Genomic DNA, 20,856 nt, shown 5'->3' on the forward strand with positions numbered 1-20,856 from the left:
AATTCCATAGCCAATTAATCCCAAAGAAAATCCGACGCGCTGAAACCTTAGAATGTACAGGACCGGCTGATCAAAATTATCCATACGTTAACAGATGCAACTACGATAAAATACAATACATGCCAACGATCTTAACTGAGATGCGGGAAATCATGACGCTGAAACAAAAAAGTTCAAGGACCCAAAAGGAAAATAATAATGGATCAGTGCAGTGTATCATCTTTCTACTCTGTTCTATTTGGTCTTTTCACTCTTCATCGGCCATAGCTTCGCCTACGTTGACGGTAAAATTGTACTCTTGGTCACAACCCAGGTACGAGTCGCACATGAAGTAGAGGCTGTACGTCTTCTTCCCGGCTTCTGAAGGAGCACTGAATTCGAGCTTGACCTTGGACTTCCTTTGAAGAGACACCCTCTTGATGGCAAGCAACTGGTTGGTCTTCGTGTCGCCGACGACAAGCCACCACCCTTCTTCCTTGGCCTTGGGATACCTAGGGGCGTCAACCGGGCCCACCTCAGTTCTCCCCTCCATATCCCTTTCGAGCATCACTTGTAGCGTCATGTCGTCCCCGGCGCTGACGCTCTCGTTATTGAGTACCTCATAGGTGAGGTCAATGTTGGGGAAACGGTTGCAAAACCTTGCAATGTCCAGCAGCTGAGAGTCCGACATCTGCAGTAGCTCTTGCCTCTCCCCATCCTCCATTTCCAGCAGATCAAACACGGTCTCTACACTCTTCCCAGGGTTCTCCAGGCATTTCTTGGCCAGATCCTTGGTGAAATGCGGGAGCTGTAGAAGCATCGAATCACGCTCCCACATGCCCTGTGTCACCATCTGGCTTACTTCCATAGCAAGAAGCGCAAGGCTCAGCCACCCGCTACTTGATATAACATCCACCATCGCCTGAAGCAACCTGCTAGCAGAAAGGAGGACCTCCCGTTGATCCAATGCCAAATTGCCACCCACGGGCTGCCTCGAGAAGTGAGCCTGAAGCAAAGCATTGGCCTTCACATGCGGGTCCGTGGCTTTGGGATTTTCAAAGGAAAACCTCTGGTGGTTAATAAGCCTCCGAACAGCATCCTCCTCTCCCGGTCGAATGGGAAGCTGTGCATATTCTGAAGCAGATGAAAGAATCTCCAGAAGACCCTTCATCTTTGTTTTAGAAGTCAAGGAAGTACTGAACCGCTCTATAGTAGTATAACTGATATAGTAGTATGATGCAATCATACCAAGATTTAAAGGAGAAAGGTCCATATCATCCTCAACAAGGACACATTTACTAGCTTCCAGGTCGCTCAAAGTATTCTCCACAAGCTCGGAGAGGTGATCGGACAGATGCCTATGGCTCACCCCCTGGAGATTGTAGTAATTTGGGTTTTGTGTCAGCCTCCTGTACATGAAAGTCCAAGTCAGGTAATCCACGGCATCCTGCTTGTTCTCAATAATTCCAGCAACAATTTCTGCGTTCAGATTATCATGCAGGAAGTGCTGCAAATGGCTCTCCACAGGGAAAGCCTCATACAAGAATTTCTTGTAGTACTCCTTGCGAGGCGCATGGCAAAGGATAACACATTTTCCAGAATTATCTATCAATGGCCGGCTAGCACGACCCATCATCTGCAAAAGATCTGTGACAGGGTAATCTGTGTGCGCATTCTCCCGCCCATCATAGTATTGTGTTCCCATGACAACTACCAAGTATGCTGACAAGGGCACCCCCCAACACATGGAACTGCTCATGACACAGACCTGAATACGACCAGCTTCAAAGAGCTGTGTGACCACCTGTTGGTCAAGACTAGACAACCCCTCATGCAAATAGCCAACTCCATGTCGCAAGGTGGTCCTCAACGTTTCTTCACTAACGTTGTCAATAAAAGTCTCCACATCTTCAAAGGAGCTTAGTAAAAATGCAGGATTCTCCCCACCATCTGCACCCGAATAAGTCATTAAGTCCACTGCAGTAAGTCGGACATGCTTTCTCGTGGGAACAAACACAAGAGCAGGCTTCCCATTCTTAGCATGCTGTACAATTGCTGTGTATGTCGGTTTCGTCATTGCTTGCATCCTTGCCTCAAAATTAGCAATGTCCACTCCTTGTATGTGAATCTCCAAGGGAGCAGGGCGGACATTGGGCGGGAAGTTGAAAAGACCATGGGAAGTGGCACCAATCCATTCACCAAGATCCTTTGCATTCGCAAGTGAAGTAGACAAAGCCACAATCCGAATCTTGTTCTCCACCTCACTTGCTATATATCTCATCCTGGAGACAACCACTTCCAATACTGGACCACCTTGACCACCAATCAAGTGGAGTTCGTCAATTATAAAAAGACTAACCTGTTGAACCTGCTTCCGCTGCTTCCATCTACGAGATAAGGCATCCCACTTCTCCGGAGTGCTGATGATAATCTGGCCCTTCTCAAGCAATTTCAAGTCTGTTGCAGTTTCCCCAGACAGTTCAACCACTTTCATCCCAAGACCCTCCCTCCCAAACTTCCTATTCCAATCTCGGAAGCGTTCCTTGGCCAGAGCTTCCATGGGAGCAATATAAACAACACGCATGATACTATCAGGTCCTTTCTGGTGATTTCTTAAGATAGCAAACTCTGCACAGATGGTCTTTCCACTCCCAGTTGGAGCAGCAACAAGGACATTGTCATCTGTGTTGTAGAGCACGGTGAAGACCTGAGTTTGAACAGGATTGAAATTCTTGAAGTCCTTATACAAGGCTTCATACGACGGGTTTCTTAAAGCAGTCACAGGCAGTGGTTGCAAGTCAAGTAACTCTGTTGGTGGAGGATACTTTTCTGGTAAAATAAGATGCCGGAAGGAAACAGGCAAAACAGTTTGTGACCCAAGCCACCTATCTGACACAACACGAATGAAGTACTGAGGAGGCAATGGTTCATAGATTGGAACAGTGAAATTCAGGGTGTGGTCTTCATCAATGTACTGCTTCTTCAGCATAAAGTATTCATGATGAAGAATGTATTCGCCATCGTTGTCCTCCACAATCACCCAAAATGGTTCCACATACCCATGAACTTTGTCCTCCCACTGAAAGTCTGGTGTAATTGTGAGTTCAACCCTCAAGACAGATCGAGTAATTGGCAGAACATGTGCTGCAAGGTTCAATTTTGGGAATTGGTGGATGAACTTATGCAACATTCTTCCCTGCTTTGGTGCACGAATTAGCTCTCCTAACTCCTGTGAAGAGAGGTCGTAGTACCTTTCCCAAGCTAAATCCTTCTTCTCCAACTTTGAAAGAATTTCATTAGGAATCCCAGTAAATTGACGAAGAGGTGTTTGGACACTCCACATCCTCCTGTTGACCATTTTGCAGAGGTTCAGAGCCTTCTCAGCCAACTGTGCCCATCCCCTTTTAAGGACAATCTCAAAAAGAGCTCGCATAAGACGTCCAGCACTCTAACCAAAAATAAATAAATAAATAAATTAGTTAAGATTCAAATGATGTACAGTACGCAAGATATAATCAAGATGATGGAAATTAAAGGAAAATGTACCTGAGTTATGAAAACCATATCTGAAGTTAATGAAAGCCCTTCAAGCTTTAGCTGAGAAATATATGCTTGAAGCAAGACATTGATCTTGGCACTAGGCTCCTCCAGACTTTCTTTCACAGGTATGGGAACTCGATCCAAAAGCTTCGCCAGCTCCATCTTCTCATCTTGTCTCACTGTCACATACTTAAATTCTTCACTCAGTGAGAACAACCGACATAACTCGATATCCCCCATTGTCGGCTTCAAGTGTTCATTGTATGTGGATATTGTCCCATGCGTTATGTAATAGTAACTAGCTATGCGACCCAAGTCAGTAACCTGGAAATATCCGCTTTTCCTGTCATACTTAACCAAATTATTCTTATCCAGGATGCTAGCAGCAGTATGAATCTGCACAACAAACAGAAAATACAATATGTATAAGTGAAACGAGAGACTAAATGTCCATGTTCGCCACACCTCCCCAAAAACATAAATAAACAGCATATCTGGCTTACAATGAACAAAGAGAGAAAAGAACAGAAAAACCAGTAAAATGGAAAATCAGATGCCACACAGGAGAGGCACATTCTAACAAATCAAGTTCTCGATCTATGCACAGATATATAGAAGCATATGTACCACCCTGATTCATTGTAAGCAAAACAGGAGTACCAATCCCCACTATACGCCACTTTAGAACCATTAACCTCACTTGACGCTACAGATCACCTCTTTATGGATACCCCAATATCCAAGCAGAAAGAATCAGAGTTCCAGCAAGCCCATGCAGATTGAATGATAAGTGGTATTCCAAAATTTATACGCAGTTCCATAGCATGTCATTGAAGTGACACTAAATTAATATTATCAAGTATTCACAGTAAAATGAGATCTGGCTTCATTCACTCAAAACACATAGTCTACCCTGAAAAAACTTTTCGTTCCTGAAGAAAAGTGGAGCAGAAAAGATAAAACTGGAGAGATTCCCCCATCATTCCATCTTCCTCTTCACATGATAGTCAATTCTCCATTAGAGCCACTATTCCTTCTATTCACATGTATTTCATCAAATAAACTTTTCATCTAACAGAAGAAAGAGTGAGAACTGAAAGAAAACAACCAGATCAAACAGTTTTTTGTCCTAAAGACATCTGACAGCACATTCTATGTTGTTGTGAACTATTGCAAAACCAACACAAAAAGCACTAGCATAATTAAACTGAATGAGAAAAGAGCTCACACAAGATAAAAAGAAAAAAAAAATACCAGAAAGGACGAACATCTAAAACTCGAAAGTTTGTTATACAATGAAATAAGAAGTGGAAAAGACACGATGTCTACTATATTTGAGAATGTATCCATATTAGATAATCTCAAACATTGAAATCATGATGATACTTACCAAATCAGCCCTTCTCTCCTCCAGCGTAATATCATTAGTGAGAACATCTGGTGCTAGACCATATAGTGTAGGATTCCGTAGCATACGGATATACAAGTATGTGTAGCCAATCCAGTTGCATGCTTCTCTAGCATTCTGAACAGTCCCAAGAACAATTTCAGCATTCAACTGATCGGCCAACTTCGAGACAAACTGACTTTCTATAGGTAGCTGCTGATTCATCAAAGACAAATAGTATTGTAGTTCACTATGGCCAGTGATGATTATTCCTTCACCGCAGGTATCGTACTGAGGTCGTCCTGCTCGACCCAGCATCTGCATAACATCCAGGGGACTCAATTCAGTCCATGCTCCCTTTTCTGGATTGTATATCTGTGTTCCCTTGATGATCACAGTGTGCGCAGGTAAGTTGACACCCCAAGCAAGAGTTGCTGTTGAAACCAAGACCTGCACATGACCATCAGCGAAGAGATCCTCAACAAGTTGCCTATCTGCCCTCGCCATGCCAGCATGATGAATAGCAAAACCGTAAGGCAGGAGGTCCTTAAGATCATTGCTCTTGACAATGTCAGTGTGACTTTGTAGAATTTCACGGCTCACACCATCCTCTTTCAAGAATCTACCAAGAGTATCATTAGCAAGGGCAGAATCTCTTATAGCTCGAGCGGTTTTGGCTGTTTCCTTCCTAGAGTGGACAAAAATAAGAACTTGATGCTTTCCTGCCGCAGCTACTACCTTTTCGTAGCACACATCATTCATCAACTGAAACCTCTGCAGTGGCTTTCTGACTGTTATTCCGATATACTGCTGCGAAAGAGGGACAGGTCTGTAACTATTATCAAAATAAAATAGTCCCTTGTTAACATCTACGTGCAAGAACAACGCAACATCCTCATAATTGGGCAATGTAGCTGACAATCCCACCAATCGAATGTGCTCTTTCGTGGTTTCAATTTGTCTAACAGTTCTAGCAACAATGCTCTCAAGTACGGGTCCTCTATTATCATGGAGGAGATGAATCTCATCAATGATCAGAAGCTTCACAAGCTGCGTGTAGGTACGATCTCCTGATTTTCGGGTAATAATATCCCACTTCTCGGGGGTTGTGACGATGATTTGAGTCTCTTCGATTTGCTGACGGGTCAATGACTGGTCACCACTCAACTCCCTCACCTTGACATCGTACTCTTGCAAACGGTTGGACAGATTACCAACAATTTCAGCAACAAGTGCCTTCATAGGTGCCACATATACAATCTTGTAGTTGCTGTGGTTAAATGATCCATCTGCATCCCTGTTCAAAGCAATTTGCTGAAGCATGGTCAGCACAGCTACATTAGTTTTCCCAGCTCCAGTAGGAGCACACAAGAGGATGTTCTCTGCACTAAAAAGAGCAGTCTCATAAACTTTGCTTTGAACACGGTTCAGCTGTTGCATCCCTTTGAAAGCAGGTTGTGCCCAATCGGGCAAGGAAGATATTTTAACAAGCTTCTCATTGGGATCTGGTTTAGTTTTTAAAACTGGCACATGAACTTCCTCATATCCTTTGCTGAGATGCTTGAAGGAGCCAACAGGAAGATCAGTCCTTCTATTTGCCATTAAAAGGCCACCTTGCTCAAAAGCGAGGCTCTCAAGATCAAGCAACTGGCGCTGTCCCTTTAACCAACTACCTTCCGCATCCCTATCAACCACGCCTCTCCGACCTGTATCTTCATCTCCAGCACTCTCATCCTTCAAACGACGAGCCTCTTCCCTAATACTCTTCTCCAAATTCTTTTGCCTCTCTTTTGCAGTCGCTCTTGTGGCATGCAACTGTTCCACTATTGAAGCCAGCTCCGGTCCCAAACCCATCATTTCTTCTTCAATCTTCTTCCGGTCATCTTGGTCTTCAGCCCTAGCCAAACGAGTGCACCAGACGATCTTCAACCTATTCCGCAATAAGAACTTAATGAGGCTGAACTTATCAAACTGAAGATGCAACAATAGCTTAGTCTCAACCTCCCTAGCATCCCCTTCAGCAAGTATCTTCAGCACCTCCTCTGCAAGCTTCTGACACTGCTGGGCATCAATCTGCTGTTCATAAGCCTGAGAGATCTTTCTTTGAAGCCAATAAGCATCAATGTCCTGAACATTCAAGCTCATGCCCTCGCTAGCTTCCCGCATATCATCATCATCTATCCCGGCACCCATCTGCATAGCTGAAGAGCTGTTTGGTTCTGCAATATCTTCATCCTCCTCTTCATCCTCCTGGACCATATCAAGATCACTCTCCTCCTCGTCATCTTCATTCTCTTCAAACTCAACTGCAACACCCACATCATCATCAAGTGCCTCATCCCCATTAGCCACAGCAGACCCAGCCACATCACTCGCATCTTGGAAATCAGTAATAAGCCTCCCAATTGAAACAAGCTGATCAAAAACAGGGTTTGGAATAGGGTTCAACAACTTCTCAATCTCCTTCTTCTTATCAGGATTCTTGAACGTGTCGTTCTTCAACACAGCCAAAATTTCATCCGCCGCGCCGCTAACTATATTCAACGGCTGCCCGCCCAACTGCTGCTGAATAACACTGAGCATCGCCTCGTACGCAGCCCTGGTCTCCTTCGTCTTGGGCTGGTAAACCCCTTCCTCCGTGGACGTCAACACGCTCTCCTCCCGGAGCCGGCGCCTCTTGGCCTGCCTAGGGGCGGTCTCCGCGACCAAGTCCCGCTCCTTCTTCTTCCTCTTCGCCTTCTGGAGCTTCTCGTCGAGCTCCTGGGGCCTGCCCCGGTACGCCCGGTCGCCGAAGCTCCTCGGGTCGATCTTCCCCCACAGGGACTCGGGCTCGCCGGTGGGCTCGTGGGTGTCGCGGGGCCGCGTGTCGGTCGTCAGGACCAGGCTCGAGTTGGCCCTGTACTCGTACTGCTTGAACCGGGCGTGCGCCTCGGCACCTCCTCCCAGATGCGCCATGGCTCAAAACGGCTCGGGGAAAACAATCAGCCGCCCCCTCCAAAAACCCTAGTTCCACGGACAACAGAGTGAGCTTTCAGGTCCTCAGGAACGACCGATAAACGAAACTCCCCCCAATCAACGGAAACCCGCCACCCCCTAGGGTTTCGACTGAACGCGATTCAATACGGAAACGCCATGGAGATTGCAGGAACGAGGAAGTACTCACCAGAAATGAATGTCGATTTCGAGCTGCAGACCGAGAGGGAGAGCTCGCTCTTTCTTCCGGCGAATCCCCGTCGGCGAGAGAACGGGAAAATCGACGAGATGGGAATGAGTTTCTGAAAGTGGAGAGAGGCTGGATTTATACGCGGGCGCCGGCGAAATAATAACGACGCAGCACCGCCATTGCTCACTGCACTGAAACCTGAAGAGGGGAACGAGGGCTCCGGAAGAGGGCCTAAAAGCAAGGCGGTCTTTTTCCGTCGCTCCGGCCTAATTGTCTTCGTGGACCGGACCGGATCGGTCTATTACCGAGCCGTGCGTTCGAGCTTTATTAGACCGGTCTTTCTTTTTTCCGTTTACCTATTTTTCCTTTAATTTCTCTTTCTATAACCATTCTATTTCTCTACTTTTTTTATTTTTCTATTTTGAGGAATAAGTCTGGAATATAAATCTATTTGGTAATGTAATTTCTTTTTCTATTTTTTGAAAAAAAATTTAGTTCAAAAATATTTGGAAAGAAATGAGAAATAAATATTTTTTACTTTTTATATTTTGAACAAAAACAATAAATAAAAACTCTATTTATCGCTCACCCTTATTATTAGCCAATCACCCACACCCCACCTGCCTTTGCTACTAGCTTCTACCCCCACTATTGCTCAAAAGAGAAAAATTTTGTATCGTTATCAAACACACATTTTCGCTTAGAAACTCATCTAAAAAAGTAGTTACCATTCACGTCCTTATAATCAAGAAGTGCCTTCAGTCTATTTTCTTTCTTTCTTTTTTTATTATAATGATTGCACAAGATTCATGTTAGTGGTTTCCATCTCTAATTTAATTTGTATAGTCATTTCAATTTGGGATTAAAAACAATATAACAATAGTTTTTTACTCTCTTTCTCAACAGTAAATTACATCTTTGTTAACACGATATTTGTGCTTTCCCATATTACCTGCTCCCCTTTTACTAAACATAACTAAATAATTTTGTATAGTATGTGATTAAGTCTAATATCCATTGGAAATTCATTTCCTAAAACTAACTCAAATCGCATTTGTTTTCCCTTTCCTTATTGCAATTATTTTTCATATTTTGCGCACAAATGAGTCTTCATTTTTTGGATAGTCGATATTGAAAGAAGACCTTGGCCTATATTGGGCTAAAACAAGAATTCCAGCTTGATCACCAAGTAAAGGACTTGATCACCAAGTAAACAAAACAATCATTAGCCAAGCATTTAGACAATGCTCAGAAACTTCAACAAGAGGAACAATCAATGTTTGAAACTTGGCAAAGAAACAACTGAATAAACAAAGAATCGGATCCACCGAAAACCCTCACCTTCAAAATCAACATAGATGGAGCTTTTCTCGAAGGCACAACTGAAGGAGCTATTTCGAGGGTCCCCTGAAAGGAAATGGAGCTCTGCTAGATGAATTTGCTAATGAAAGTTCCAGTTTTGTCGACGCTTCAGACGGAGACTTTGGCTTTGACCGAAGCTTTGAAGTGATTTCAGTCGAGGAGAGAGCAAGATGGTGATGGAGTTGTGGACTGTGTAGAGTTACTAGACACGGTGCGAAGGAAGGCACACGTGCGTTGGGAGCTAGAAATCTTCATAGAAGAGGCCCAGCTCCTTTTGGACCATTGGCAAATCTTTTTCTTGACCCATTATTGTCGTTTCGCAAACCAAGTAGCAGAATGGGTCACAGAGGCCCAACGTTTGAATACCTTTTCATCTTTTTGGTTAGCCCGTCCTCTAGCGTCTCTACGGGACTTGTTATGTCTAGACGTCCCTGCATCAAGCTTCTCGTTTAAGAACTCTTGAGTTTAAATAATCTCGAGGTTTATTTTAGAATATATATATATATCATCTGGCCCATGTGAACCGACCTTTTCTTATTGAATTTGATATGTATTCTTTTGCTAAACGAATCATGTTAGACATCTTTATGGGAAAAATTTCTATTTTTCTTCTTGTCTTTCTCATTTTTTGCTGTGGTTAAAATATATGTCAGGGTGCTTAATCAGGTAAATCACAAGGGTCTTAGAATTCGTTTGCTTGAAGAAAAATTGTATTCGGGAAATTATTTTCTGACTTTTCGGCACTTGAATGAATGAAAACTAATCAATTTACCGAAACCATTTTCCATGGACTCAAATTTTTAAAGGATGCAAGAAGAAAATTATTTTTCTTAAACCACCAAACAAATGAAAAATTAACCATTTTCCTTGAAAATAATTTTCATGGAAAACATTTCTTTTATCCTGAAGTTTTAAGTGAAACAAACACACTCTTAATTACGTAAATCATGTTACAATTTTAGCCACACAAAAAAATCACAACCTTCAACCATATCAATTTACAATTAAAAGCTAATGATATACATCTTGGACGATAAAATTAGATTAATCTTTCTTAATTGAAAAAATATATATAAATAAAATGTTAATGAGTACCCTTGAGACATCATTATATCGTTTATACAAAATAGAAATCTGGAGATGACAGGAGAATGCAACGAGAGCAAAAAAAGTAAAGTGCCTTGTGGCGAGCGTACGAAGGAATGTTCTCTCAATTCCAACTTTAGCTATATTTAACATATGATAAATGTGGAATAGAACGAAACGTTAATTACATATAAACAAGTATAGTTATTGAAAATTTCTTAATTGTTTACTTAACAAGTAATCCTTAAATAGATTAATTACAATAACTATTTAACAGATTTCATCGTCAAATTTTATTTTGTGCCATCAAGGAAAAATCAGTGTTCTAAAATCTCCAAAACCATAAATAAATGACCTTATAATTATTTTATGAAAAATTTCCAAATGAAAGCCTAAAATGTCATCATTTTTTAAAATAAAGGCATGAAATAGACATTATATAAAATAAAGGCTTGAAATGATCATCACAATTTTAAATGAGGGCTAGAACACATCAATTGCCAGTAGACTAAATATTCCGATTGGTCAAGAGCATATTTGTCAAAAAACAATTTTAATTTAATTTAATTTAATTTAATTTAATTTTTTTCTCTTTTCTCTTTTCTTTCCAGCAAGCATTGGCGAGGGTCGCCTTGCCCAAGCCCTCACCAACCATGGGTGACACAACCCTCACCCGACCTCTCTAGAAATCATTGGTGGCCAAAAAAAAAGGAAGAAAAAACTTAAAAAGGCAAGAGACGAAAATGCCCTTGACTAACTAGAAAGGCAAGCTATTCTTTGCTCTTATTTGAGTACATGAAAGCACTTCAAACTCTTATTTGAATGAGATTTATTTCATGCATTTATTTAAGAAAATAATGACACTTTAGACTCTTATTTAGAACTTTTCCCTATTTTATCGATTGGAAAATAAGCTATAATAACTGTTCCTCTTGATTTGATGGGAGAAAAATACAAAACTAATGCATAGGATTGACGCAGCGAACTCATCCCCACATGAATTAGAGGAATTGCCACATGAAAGGAACACCAGTGCTGACACGACCAACTGACCAAATTGACAAAATGACCAAACTGACGGAGACCAAAACTGCACTACAATAGTTTAGGGATCAAATTGGACTTGATCAAAAAAAAAAAAAAAGTGGGAGGACGAAATTCAGCAAAATAAAAGTTAAAGGGGACTAAACTGAACATTACATAAAAGTATGATGACCACTTTCAAATTGTCGCAAAATCAAAATCGGGAGCCAGTGAGCTCTAGCGCGTTTGCGTCGTGCTCTTCCACACCACAAAATACCACCAGCAAAATCCTTCTCGCGCAACATCGAAGCGAAGCATCGATCGCCGACGAACCTCCATGGCCATGCTTCCATCCCCTGTTTCGCCGTCTTCGCCGTCTTCCTCCTTCGCCCTCGCATCGCCTCTGCGCCGACTGCCGGCGCGTCTAGCTCCTCCGAGGCGGCGCCGGAGGCGGCTCCCCAAGTCCGCTTCCGTCTGCAAAGCGTCGTGGCAAGAGGTAATTTACCTGATCTCGTGATTTTTTGGAAAGGGGACGGAAATGGCGTCGATCGCTCACCTTTTCTTGTCCGTCGGCGACGCCGGTTGTCGAAGCTCGCCGGCGTTCTGGTGTTCTCGGCGATCCCGTTCACGGCGGTGAAGGCGATCGCCAACAGTCCGTTGGGAGAGTCGCTGCAGAGGCGGATGGAGGAGAGGAAGAAGTTCGCGGTCGAGAACTCGTCGAGGTTCCGGGCGCTCGCTGAGAAGGCGAGAAAAGAGAGGTAATCCACCACGGTAAGCCGGTGATTTCCCCTGTTTTCAGTTGTTTTCGTGGAAGCTTGCCATGTAGATGCGGAGATCTTTGTCCTCGATTTTGGCCGGATTTGATTGACTATGGAGATGTTGGAACTGTCGATGGAAATTTTCGAGCTGTCGATTTCTTTACATGGTTGCATTTAATATTGGCATCCGGTTTTGGACTTCACCAACGATAGAAAGTGAACCAGTTAGCATCAAGCTCGTAGATAAGTATCCTTCCATGAAAATGGAAAGCATGAGCAGTAGAGAAACATCTTGAAACACGTGCTTAGCAATTTCGATGGCTCTACAGTTCAACTGTCTTTCGTGTTTTGGAGCTGGCATGTTGAGCTCGGGTTGTTTGCTTTCTTACATCTTTAGAATCAACCGCTAGAACAATTTAAGAGCAATTCCTCCCTTTTATGGATCCCATTACCTGGCAAATAGACCAAGGAAATCATCAGAACGAGGAAGCTGCGATATTATAGTTTGCTGAAATCATAGAGGAGTTAATGCTTCCCCCTACTGTAATATAGCTCCTGCTGTGCTCCTCCCACAACAAATGCATCTCTTGGCACAGTTCAAAATATGATTTAGTACACATCTCGAAGACTTGCTTCTATGGGATTAAGCTTTTTGTGGTTGATAATTGATGCATGTGAGAGAAAGCTTGTATTCATCCAGCTTTCCTATGTAAAATGATTGGAGAAATATCAGTAATAGCACAGAATTATCAGATTGTCGATTGTTATTTTGGATGTTTCACATGTGGTATCTTTATTAAGCCTTTTCCTGTGCAACTCGTTTAATTGCCTAAAGGCGATACCATTTTACTTTATTCAAGCTGGCGGTCATGTAGTAAGCATGAGCTTCATCGCTTTCTTATGTGTTCTTTGTATTTCTAAATTTCGGCCAGTGAAAAAGGACTTCATTATAGAAGGCAATCAGAGAAAGTCAAAGCAAGCGTGCAACTATGTGATTATTTGAGCGGGCTAGGGCTAATTACATCTTGAAAAGAATTCTCAACCTTCCTTATGTTCTTAATTACGTTTAAACATGCAATTCTTTCTCCATGACTGTAAGACCTACATTACAGTTCAGAAAGATCACTTGTCATACTTGGTGCTTTGAGGTTATTCTTGTATGCATCTTCCAATTGGTTTATCCTTGGCCAGATCTAAGAGTTTTGGGTTCGTTTCATAGCTTCCCTTCTCCACTTGCCTATTTGGAATTTGTGAATGAGGTGCATTTACAGAAACATCGGGTAATAGTGGTGTTGTTTTGTACATTGTTGTCATAAAATAAACCTTCTTAGTCTGAGGCAACTTTTCTGGGCTTACATTTTTCTATTTCATTTGCTGACTTAAAGTTGATTGAAATGAGTATTAATATGAGCTGTGACTTTTGAATCTCTACCCTGAACTTGCTTATAAGTCAAAATGGACAGATTACACTCTACTAGTTTCTGTTTGTGCAAACTAATAGATTACATTCTACTAGTTTCTGTTTGTGCAAACTAAGTCAGAGTATATTCTTTTTCTATGCAACAGTTCATGGTACGGAGAAGATCGTCCTCAGTGGCTTGGGCCAATCCCATATGATTATCCAGCATATCTTACTGGTGAATATCCTGGCGATTATGGGTTTGACATCGCAGGTCTTGCCAGGGATCCCACTGCTTTTGAGAAGTACTTCAAGTATGTTACGTGATATTTCTGTGTCTTTCTTCTCTGATGCCTCTTCATCAGTATTTCTCATGTCTGTCAGGTGGTACTTATAGTATATCTAGACTTCACTTTTGAAAAGCAACCTTGCTATCTCTGTACTGTGGAAAACACAGGCCATTATCTCGTGAGTAGTGCTTACAGTATCTTCGCAAGGTCAATCAATTATCTCAAATGTATGAAGTGTGATTTTTTTTGTTAGCTTCTTTGCACCCCATGACTGCAATTTCAGAGCTCAAGATAAAGCATGCTATCTTGTCATCCATCATGCCCAAATGAGATGGATGGTTTTAAGATATCATTTGGATTTGTTATTCCTCTAGTGATGCGTTATTTTGTATGCAGCTTCGAGATACTGCATGCACGCTGGGCTATGCTTGCAGCACTTGGTGCTCTTGTTCCTGAAGTATTAGATATGGTGGGAGCTTTTCACTTTGTAGAACCTGTCTGGTGGCGAGTTGGCTACTCAAAGCTGAAGGTCTGCATCTTCTCTTGGCATATTTCTCCTGTCTATAATCTATCCATATTTTTGCTGCTAAGTTCATGGACTTAGCTCCCACCTATATTCTTGCTTGGTAGAAGCTTAATGAAAAATTAGTGTCTTATTTTGATGGCCTGCTGACTCTGGATAGAGCTCCACTGACCATTTTTTCCATTAAGATAAATAAAAGTATGAACTACCCTCCCCACCTGCCCCCAGCTCTTCTCTAATGCAAATGAAGCTAAGCTGAATTCTTACTTCTTTGTTTGAAGTTCTGCAATCCCCAGCCCCTAGTCTGTGGGATATGATTGGGAACAATTTACTTTCCCTTGTTTAGAATCTGTGGAGATTCCTACCTCTCGGTTTTTTTTTTGGGCTATGAGTGAGAATGGTATAATATATGAAAGGCTAGTTACGTGTTTAGGTTCTTGTTTTATTTATCTTTATTTGCTGGCATTGACAGAAAAGATGATGTAATGTGTCAGTAAAAGTCATTATGCTATTGCAAATAACTGCTGCTCCACTTTGATAGCTTGAGAATCTTCCCTGCTTTTCCTTGCATTACCTAAGACTTATCTTCTGTCTCCCTAGAAGCATACTATGGGTGAGTTTGGTTCAACTTTGCAAATGGATTTTGGGTGTAATGCAAATGCCGAAAGCCAAACTCTTTGGGGAAATGCCAATTGTGTTTAGTAAAAACTCTTTACACATGGTCTTTGAGTCCAATTAATTTTTGGAAAAAAAAAAAAACTTATGTAATGGCTTTGGGGTATTTATTATGTTTCTTTTATTAAATAGGGACCCAAACCCTTCATTGAAGCTGGGGAAGGGCTAGGGCCATTGGCGAGCTAGATTGGCATTGGCAACTATCGGCCAAGGTTGCTTGAGAGGTCAGGTGACCCTCAGCAAGGGACGCGCCACCTTGGTGACTGCTACCTAGGTTGCAAGGGTCGCGCGAGACCTGGGCCACCCTCACCCGAGGTCATGAGACCCAAGCGGTGGTCACCCGAGATCATGCGACCCCTAGCAGAGTTGCATGGGTCACGTGACCCTCACCACCCATTTGTCAGGCACTTGCTGACCCTTTGCCAGCCAGATCTAGCCTTGTTGGCACTTCGCTGACCGCCCTCGCACGAACAAGATGAACAGTTGCTAGGAGGGGCAAAACCAGAAAACCAAAAAATTAGTAAGAGTAGCTTTGCAAGAAAAAAAAATTTGATCCTAGTTTCAGCTTTCGCAAATGCTACTTCGCAAGGTTGGTTGGGAGTAGCATTCTTTCAACATTTTCCAATGCTAGCATTTGACTGAAAGCTATTTCAAAATGCTTGCACTTCAGCATTTCTCCAAGGGACTTTGGAGGCTAAAAATCCCTTGGAAAAGCTGAATCAAACGTACCCTATATAAACCTCATGATAGAAACTTAAGATGGAAAGACTTCTGAATCCTTTTCACTTATTTCAGTAAGCTTAGTAGTTTTGTACATGTTTATTGCTGTAATGTCCATGGTACAATGCTTTGGTTTATTATATTGTCTCAATCTAATTTATAGATCGCCGTAATCAATGTGTCATAGATTTTCTTGCAAATAAGTGGAACATAGTCATTCTCCTATAAGCTTATCTTCATTTCTCTCTAATAATATCTGCTTGCAGCTTATGACTTACATAGATCCTCACATTTTCATTATAACAGGGCGATACACTGGACTACTTGGGGATACCTGGACTCCATTTAGCTGGAAGCCAGGGGGTGATAGTGATAGCTATATGCCAGGCCCTTTTAATGGTAAGAACCATATCTAGCCTTTTCTTTTTTAGCTGCAAGTTGTTCTCTTACCCTAGTACTTTTCTTCTCATCTTGCAATTCTTATGTGTATTTCTTCTGCATATATTCTTTATACAGTCATCTGGCATAACAAGCCTTAGTTGGATAAATTGAAGAGTCAAATTTTGTCACGCACTTTGAGGAAGTATCTTATGTGATGGATATACTACATGGAAGTGACGACACGGCGTAACCAACTAATCACCATTACCTGCGTGCTATGAATCTCATCCTATTTGGTGCCTTTATGTACTCTCCTGTGGTACATCCGACATATAAAAATACCTTTTCCATGCATTTCTGTTAAAAGGAAAGAAAAAAGATTGGTTATGCCTTTGTAGGAAAGTTGCTACTTTATGGTAGAATAAATTTCTTTCACTCAACTGAGGAGATTCTTTGTTGCATCCTTGTCCAGCCTAAAGCATTCTTTTCTTTCAGGGCATGTGTGTGTGTGTGAGATGGGGGTTTGGAACGGGGAGGTAAAGCAACATGTAACTTGATCTTATAAGCATTCATTGCCAATCTTCGGCTTACAATCTAACAATCTGTGCCATATTTGTAGGGCTTCAAGGAACTCATAACTATTAGACGTCAACTGTTTTGCATATTTATCAGTGTATACAATAATCTTAAACAGTTAGAGATATTCTAATATGAGTTTGTGGGGTAGCATTTGTACCTTCTTTGTTAGAATCGTTAACTCAAGTCATTTTTTTTGTATTTTAAGACTCATCGAACTATGTGAAGAATTCAAAGCTTTTACATTTTGAAGGCTCCTACTGCTTGTCTTCATAGGTTGGACCAGAATATGCGAGGTATTGTGGCATTGAAGCTTTGGAGCCTCTTGGAATTTACTTGCCAGGCGATATTAATTATCCTGGGGGAGCCCTTTTTGACCCCTTGAATTTGTCCAAGGACCCTGCGACTTTTGAGGAGCTGAAGGTGAAAGAAATAAAGAACGGGCGCTTGGCTATGGTTGCCTGGTTAGGGTTTTACGTCCAAGCAGCTTTGACAGGTAAAGGCCCCATACAGAACTTACTCGAGCATATCTCAGATCCATTACACAACAATCTTTTCTCGGTGCTTAAATGGATATAAAGCATTAGTCCAAACATGTATCTATCTCGAGATGGTATGAGGTTATTATCTACCGCCTCATGTATAGAAATGACGAGATGAGGTTTTCAATTTTACTCATGCTACCGAGTAAAAGTTTGTTCTCTCTTTGTGGCTATTGTGAGCACTGAGTCATCGAAGTTGCTGATGGAGGAGATGGCGATATCTTAGGCAAGAAATTGCTTTAGATTTTTCCTAGGTAGAGCAATCCGGTAAATGTGAGTTTCTCTTACCCCATGCAAATCCCGATATCTTCTTTATATGTCGTTGCATATTAGAATGGTGCGAGGTTATCCCAGGCAACGTTGAAACAGGTAGATGTCCGACTTAAAGTTCTGTGCGCGTTTCGGTCTTCATCCGCGGTCCAACTGAATATGCAGGTCACATGCAACACATGGGAAACCATGTTAGTGCTTGAATGTTTCAGCAGCGATATGACAGTCTAGGCTGTGATTCCCACGCCACGCGGCGTCCACATTCGACCACATCCCTAAGGGATCGACGTTTCGCTGACTGTCACGCCCTATAGGCATCGTTTACCTACGTTTTTCCTAGGGTAAGACTTCCAGATACTGTTTGAAATGTCCTTAGTGCGGCGCCACTGTGGAAGCAATGGAAAACAGCCACGCTCTTGTACTATGTTCTGATTCCACCATTCCCTCATCGTCTAGTCAATCGAGAAGCTCCTGTCGGTGGAGGAGTACCGTGACGGGATAATAATTTAGAGAGAATCCGCAAAGATTGTTAGTACATGGGCCCAGGATATAAGCTCGCATCGTTCCACAATCCCCCGACCGAAACATCACCTCAACCTGCGTACCCAGCATCCGGTTTCCCACTTTCTCGATCCCATTTCAACATTTTCCAGGACCACACTCCCTATAAGGCGTATATGCGATGCCGATCTTTCGGCTCGGTAATCATCCTCGTCGCTCTATAATCAGTCATTAATAATCTGACATGCGAGACAGGAGACCCCCAGATGGCTGTTGTCGCCAACCTCATCTTGTTCTCACTTCTAATGTTCGGCATCAAAACGGGCCGAATGAACAAAGACGATTCGGTGTAATCTGTCGCAACTCGACTAGTCCTCTCCAGCGAGAATGAGATACTTCAAACTTTGACTAGCCCCAGATCGCACAATCAAAATAGAAATGAAGTGCCTCGCTTTGTCCTTTGCGTGGTGAATGTCCGCTAGGGATAAGAATGAAAGCGAATGAAAGGGTTCGCACTTCGATCCAAACACGAAAATTCTTGGCACCGGAAGACAATAAAACAAAGAGGGGAAGAAACGGGTGTCCTCCTCATAATGAGACTTCTGTTTCGTCTTTATCCTTTTGGTAAAGTCCAAGTAATTGTCCAATCGGGAGAATTTAAGGCTTGCGGAACAGAGGAAAAGATCGAAAGACCAGTTGCGGTCGCGAAAGAGGCGAGCTTTTACCAAGGTCTTGACGAGGCTTTTTTTTTTTTTTTTTTTGCCGCAATTGACTTCGTTGTCTCCCGTACACACGCTCGCCGCGCATCGCGAAGGTAAGAGCGACATCTGTCTGAATCTCACCACGGGGAAGACGATGCTATTAAGAAAGTATCCCCCCTCGCTTTTCGTGTGTTTGGTCAAAGCTTGTCCGACATCGAATTTGTCCATATTCAATCGATGTGGCCATTGAATAGGACCAAAGGCTAATGCGGATAAAATATGTGGATGCGCACTTGGACATTGGTTCGAGCAATATAAACTATATGGATGCGTGATGCGGATAAAATTTAGTTAATATAGAACATCTAGTTAGAAAAAAGGTCGTTCTCATTGCACTACAATGTGTCTCACAACCTTATTAGTTGAATTTTGTAGCATATGGCATCAGAATGACTTGATTAGATGAATTAATAATACATTAACACGCAGTTTCCCCTTCGAAAAGTTTAATGTCTTGTGAGATTCCTCTTGCGTTTTTTTTTTATTTTTTATTTTTTTTAGGTGCTTAAATTGATGAGCATTGCTAATCGGTAGAATATATCCATTTGAAATGGCACGAATTAAGAATGGAATCTACTTTTGTACGTATTATCTATCTATATTGTGAAATATATCCCGAAATACTTCCAACTTCAAACTTTATGATAATTTGGTCATTGCATAAATCTCCGTAAATACTGAATTTAAGTTAATTTTCTCCAATCCTACAACACGCGATTTTACTTCGTAAAGTAACCAGAGATTGCCCTTTTTCCTATGTCTCTAGAAGCTCATAAAAGAATCACGAACTAACGGACTTGTCATTCCAAATGCACCGTATGTTCGCGCACCTACAATTGAATTTACGAGGGAAATGCGTGGTCGAGCAACTTCGTCGAAATCAGCGAAAGGTGAGTCACATTTAAACCTCGTGTCTTGTCCAAATCATGATTGGCGATCGCGCATTACATGTTGAACGAGACCGAACGGAGGAAGCAGCAGCGGATTTGCGAATGCATCCGAAAAACGAAACCCCCTTTTAGGCCGTTCAGCATTGCCGGCTCGGTCGGTCAAGACGTCGCATCGAACGTGACACCGATGATGACGCCCGTAGATGAGCGCACGTCGACGATGACGCCCGCTCGACGAATAAATTAATTCGCTCTTCTTTCCGAACGGGGTAACTCTTTTTGACCATTCGAAAGTTCATCATTTGAAATCGGCTGAAATTTCGAAAAATCCCCCTTGAATTGGCTTCAAATTCTCGAGACATCGAGTAGAGTTAGACCTCGTTCCAAATAATTTTCTTAGCACACCACTTTGTTCCACGTGATCCTCCTATTCAATGACGAGAACATTGGTGAGACGGCAAGTAAGGGCAAGTCGCATGCGCATTTTGACTGGATTCTCGTGGCTTCTTAAGAGCGAGAAATTATGAGATTTGACCCAATTACTTGTGAATCACACAACAAAGCGTGGTCGTGTCAAGTTTGCATCGCTTCGTGATTTTTTCAACGGGACAATACCAAAAAAGTCATAAATGTATTGCATATGTATCGATTCAGCTTTAAATTTTTTAATTATGCCAATTAAATCATAAATACTTTTACATTTCACGAACTAAATCGATCAAATTAATTTCGAACTTTTTATAATTTCTTTTTCTTTTCTTTTTTATTTAATGTGCTTTTTTTTACCAAGGGCCAACAAAGGTCACTTGGTAAAGCAATGGCATTGTAGGCCTTGCCTTAATCCAATGAGGACATCCCAACCCTCATTTGCGGTTGGTAAGGGTTGGTTAGTGACCTTTGCTAGCCCTCGGTAAAAAAATGTGAAAAGAAAAAGAAAAGCTTGAAAAAAATTATTAAAAATTTCAAAATATTATAAAAATATTATTTTTAAATGTTCATATCAAAACCGATCATGTCATGTAAAATAATT

General features: G+C 41.9%; 2 protein-coding genes across 3 annotated transcripts; one reads left to right on the plus strand and one right to left on the minus strand.

Moving 5' to 3' along the window:
* Nucleotides 1–14: 14 nt before the first annotated feature.
* LOC104448968 (DExH-box ATP-dependent RNA helicase DExH12) lies at nt 15–8,273 on the minus strand. The gene is made up of 4 exons (XM_010062940.3): nt 8,070–8,273; nt 4,910–7,909; nt 3,526–3,915; nt 15–3,427 (listed from the first exon to the last, which is right to left on the minus strand). The coding sequence occupies exons 2-4, from the start codon at nt 7,859–7,861 to the stop codon at nt 248–250; spliced, it is 6,522 nt and encodes a 2,173-aa protein (XP_010061242.1). The 5' UTR covers nt 7,862–7,909; nt 8,070–8,273; the 3' UTR covers nt 15–247.
* A 3,505-nt stretch (nt 8,274–11,778) lies between these two features.
* LOC104448970 (chlorophyll a-b binding protein 7, chloroplastic) lies at nt 11,779–17,566 on the plus strand. Of its 2 annotated transcripts, none has more exons than XM_039315269.1 (6): nt 11,779–12,036; nt 12,132–12,298; nt 13,865–14,011; nt 14,384–14,516; nt 16,212–16,304; nt 17,116–17,392. In XM_039315269.1, the coding sequence occupies exons 1-6, from the start codon at nt 11,878–11,880 to the stop codon at nt 17,245–17,247; spliced, it is 831 nt and encodes a 276-aa protein (XP_039171203.1). In that variant the 5' UTR covers nt 11,779–11,877; the 3' UTR covers nt 17,248–17,392. The 2 variants fall into 2 exon arrangements, with proteins under 2 accessions (XP_039171203.1, XP_010061245.2); XM_010062943.3 differs by having other exon boundaries at nt 11,781–12,036; nt 17,139–17,566.
* Nucleotides 17,567–20,856: the final 3,290 nt, after the last annotated feature.

The sequence above is a fragment of the Eucalyptus grandis genome, chromosome 6 (genome assembly GCF_016545825.1).
Source record: "Eucalyptus grandis isolate ANBG69807.140 chromosome 6, ASM1654582v1, whole genome shotgun sequence".
NCBI lineage: Eukaryota > Viridiplantae > Streptophyta > Magnoliopsida > Myrtales > Myrtaceae > Eucalyptus > Eucalyptus grandis.

Bases quoted from the DNA above. Each gene is read 5' to 3' on its own strand.
- LOC104448968 (XM_010062940.3), bottom strand. From the start codon at position 7,861: ATGGCGCATCTGGGAGGAGGTGCCGAGGCGCACGCCCGGTTCAAGCAG. The intron at 3,916-4,909 runs GTAAGTATCATC...TTTGTTGTGCAG, and splicing joins AGGAGAGAAGGGCTGATTTG to ATTCATACTGCTGCTAGCAT. The intron at 3,428-3,525 runs GTACATTTTCCT...ATTTTTGGTTAG, and splicing joins ATATGGTTTTCATAACTCAG to AGTGCTGGACGTCTTATGCG.
- LOC104448970 (XM_010062943.3), top strand. From the start codon at position 11,878: ATGGCCATGCTTCCATCCCCTGTTTCGCCGTCTTCGCCGTCTTCCTCC. The intron at 12,299-13,864 runs GTAATCCACCAC...TCTATGCAACAG, and splicing joins GAGAAGGCGAGAAAAGAGAG to TTCATGGTACGGAGAAGATC. The intron at 16,305-17,138 runs GTAAGAACCATA...TTGTCTTCATAG, and splicing joins TATGCCAGGCCCTTTTAATG to GTTGGACCAGAATATGCGAG.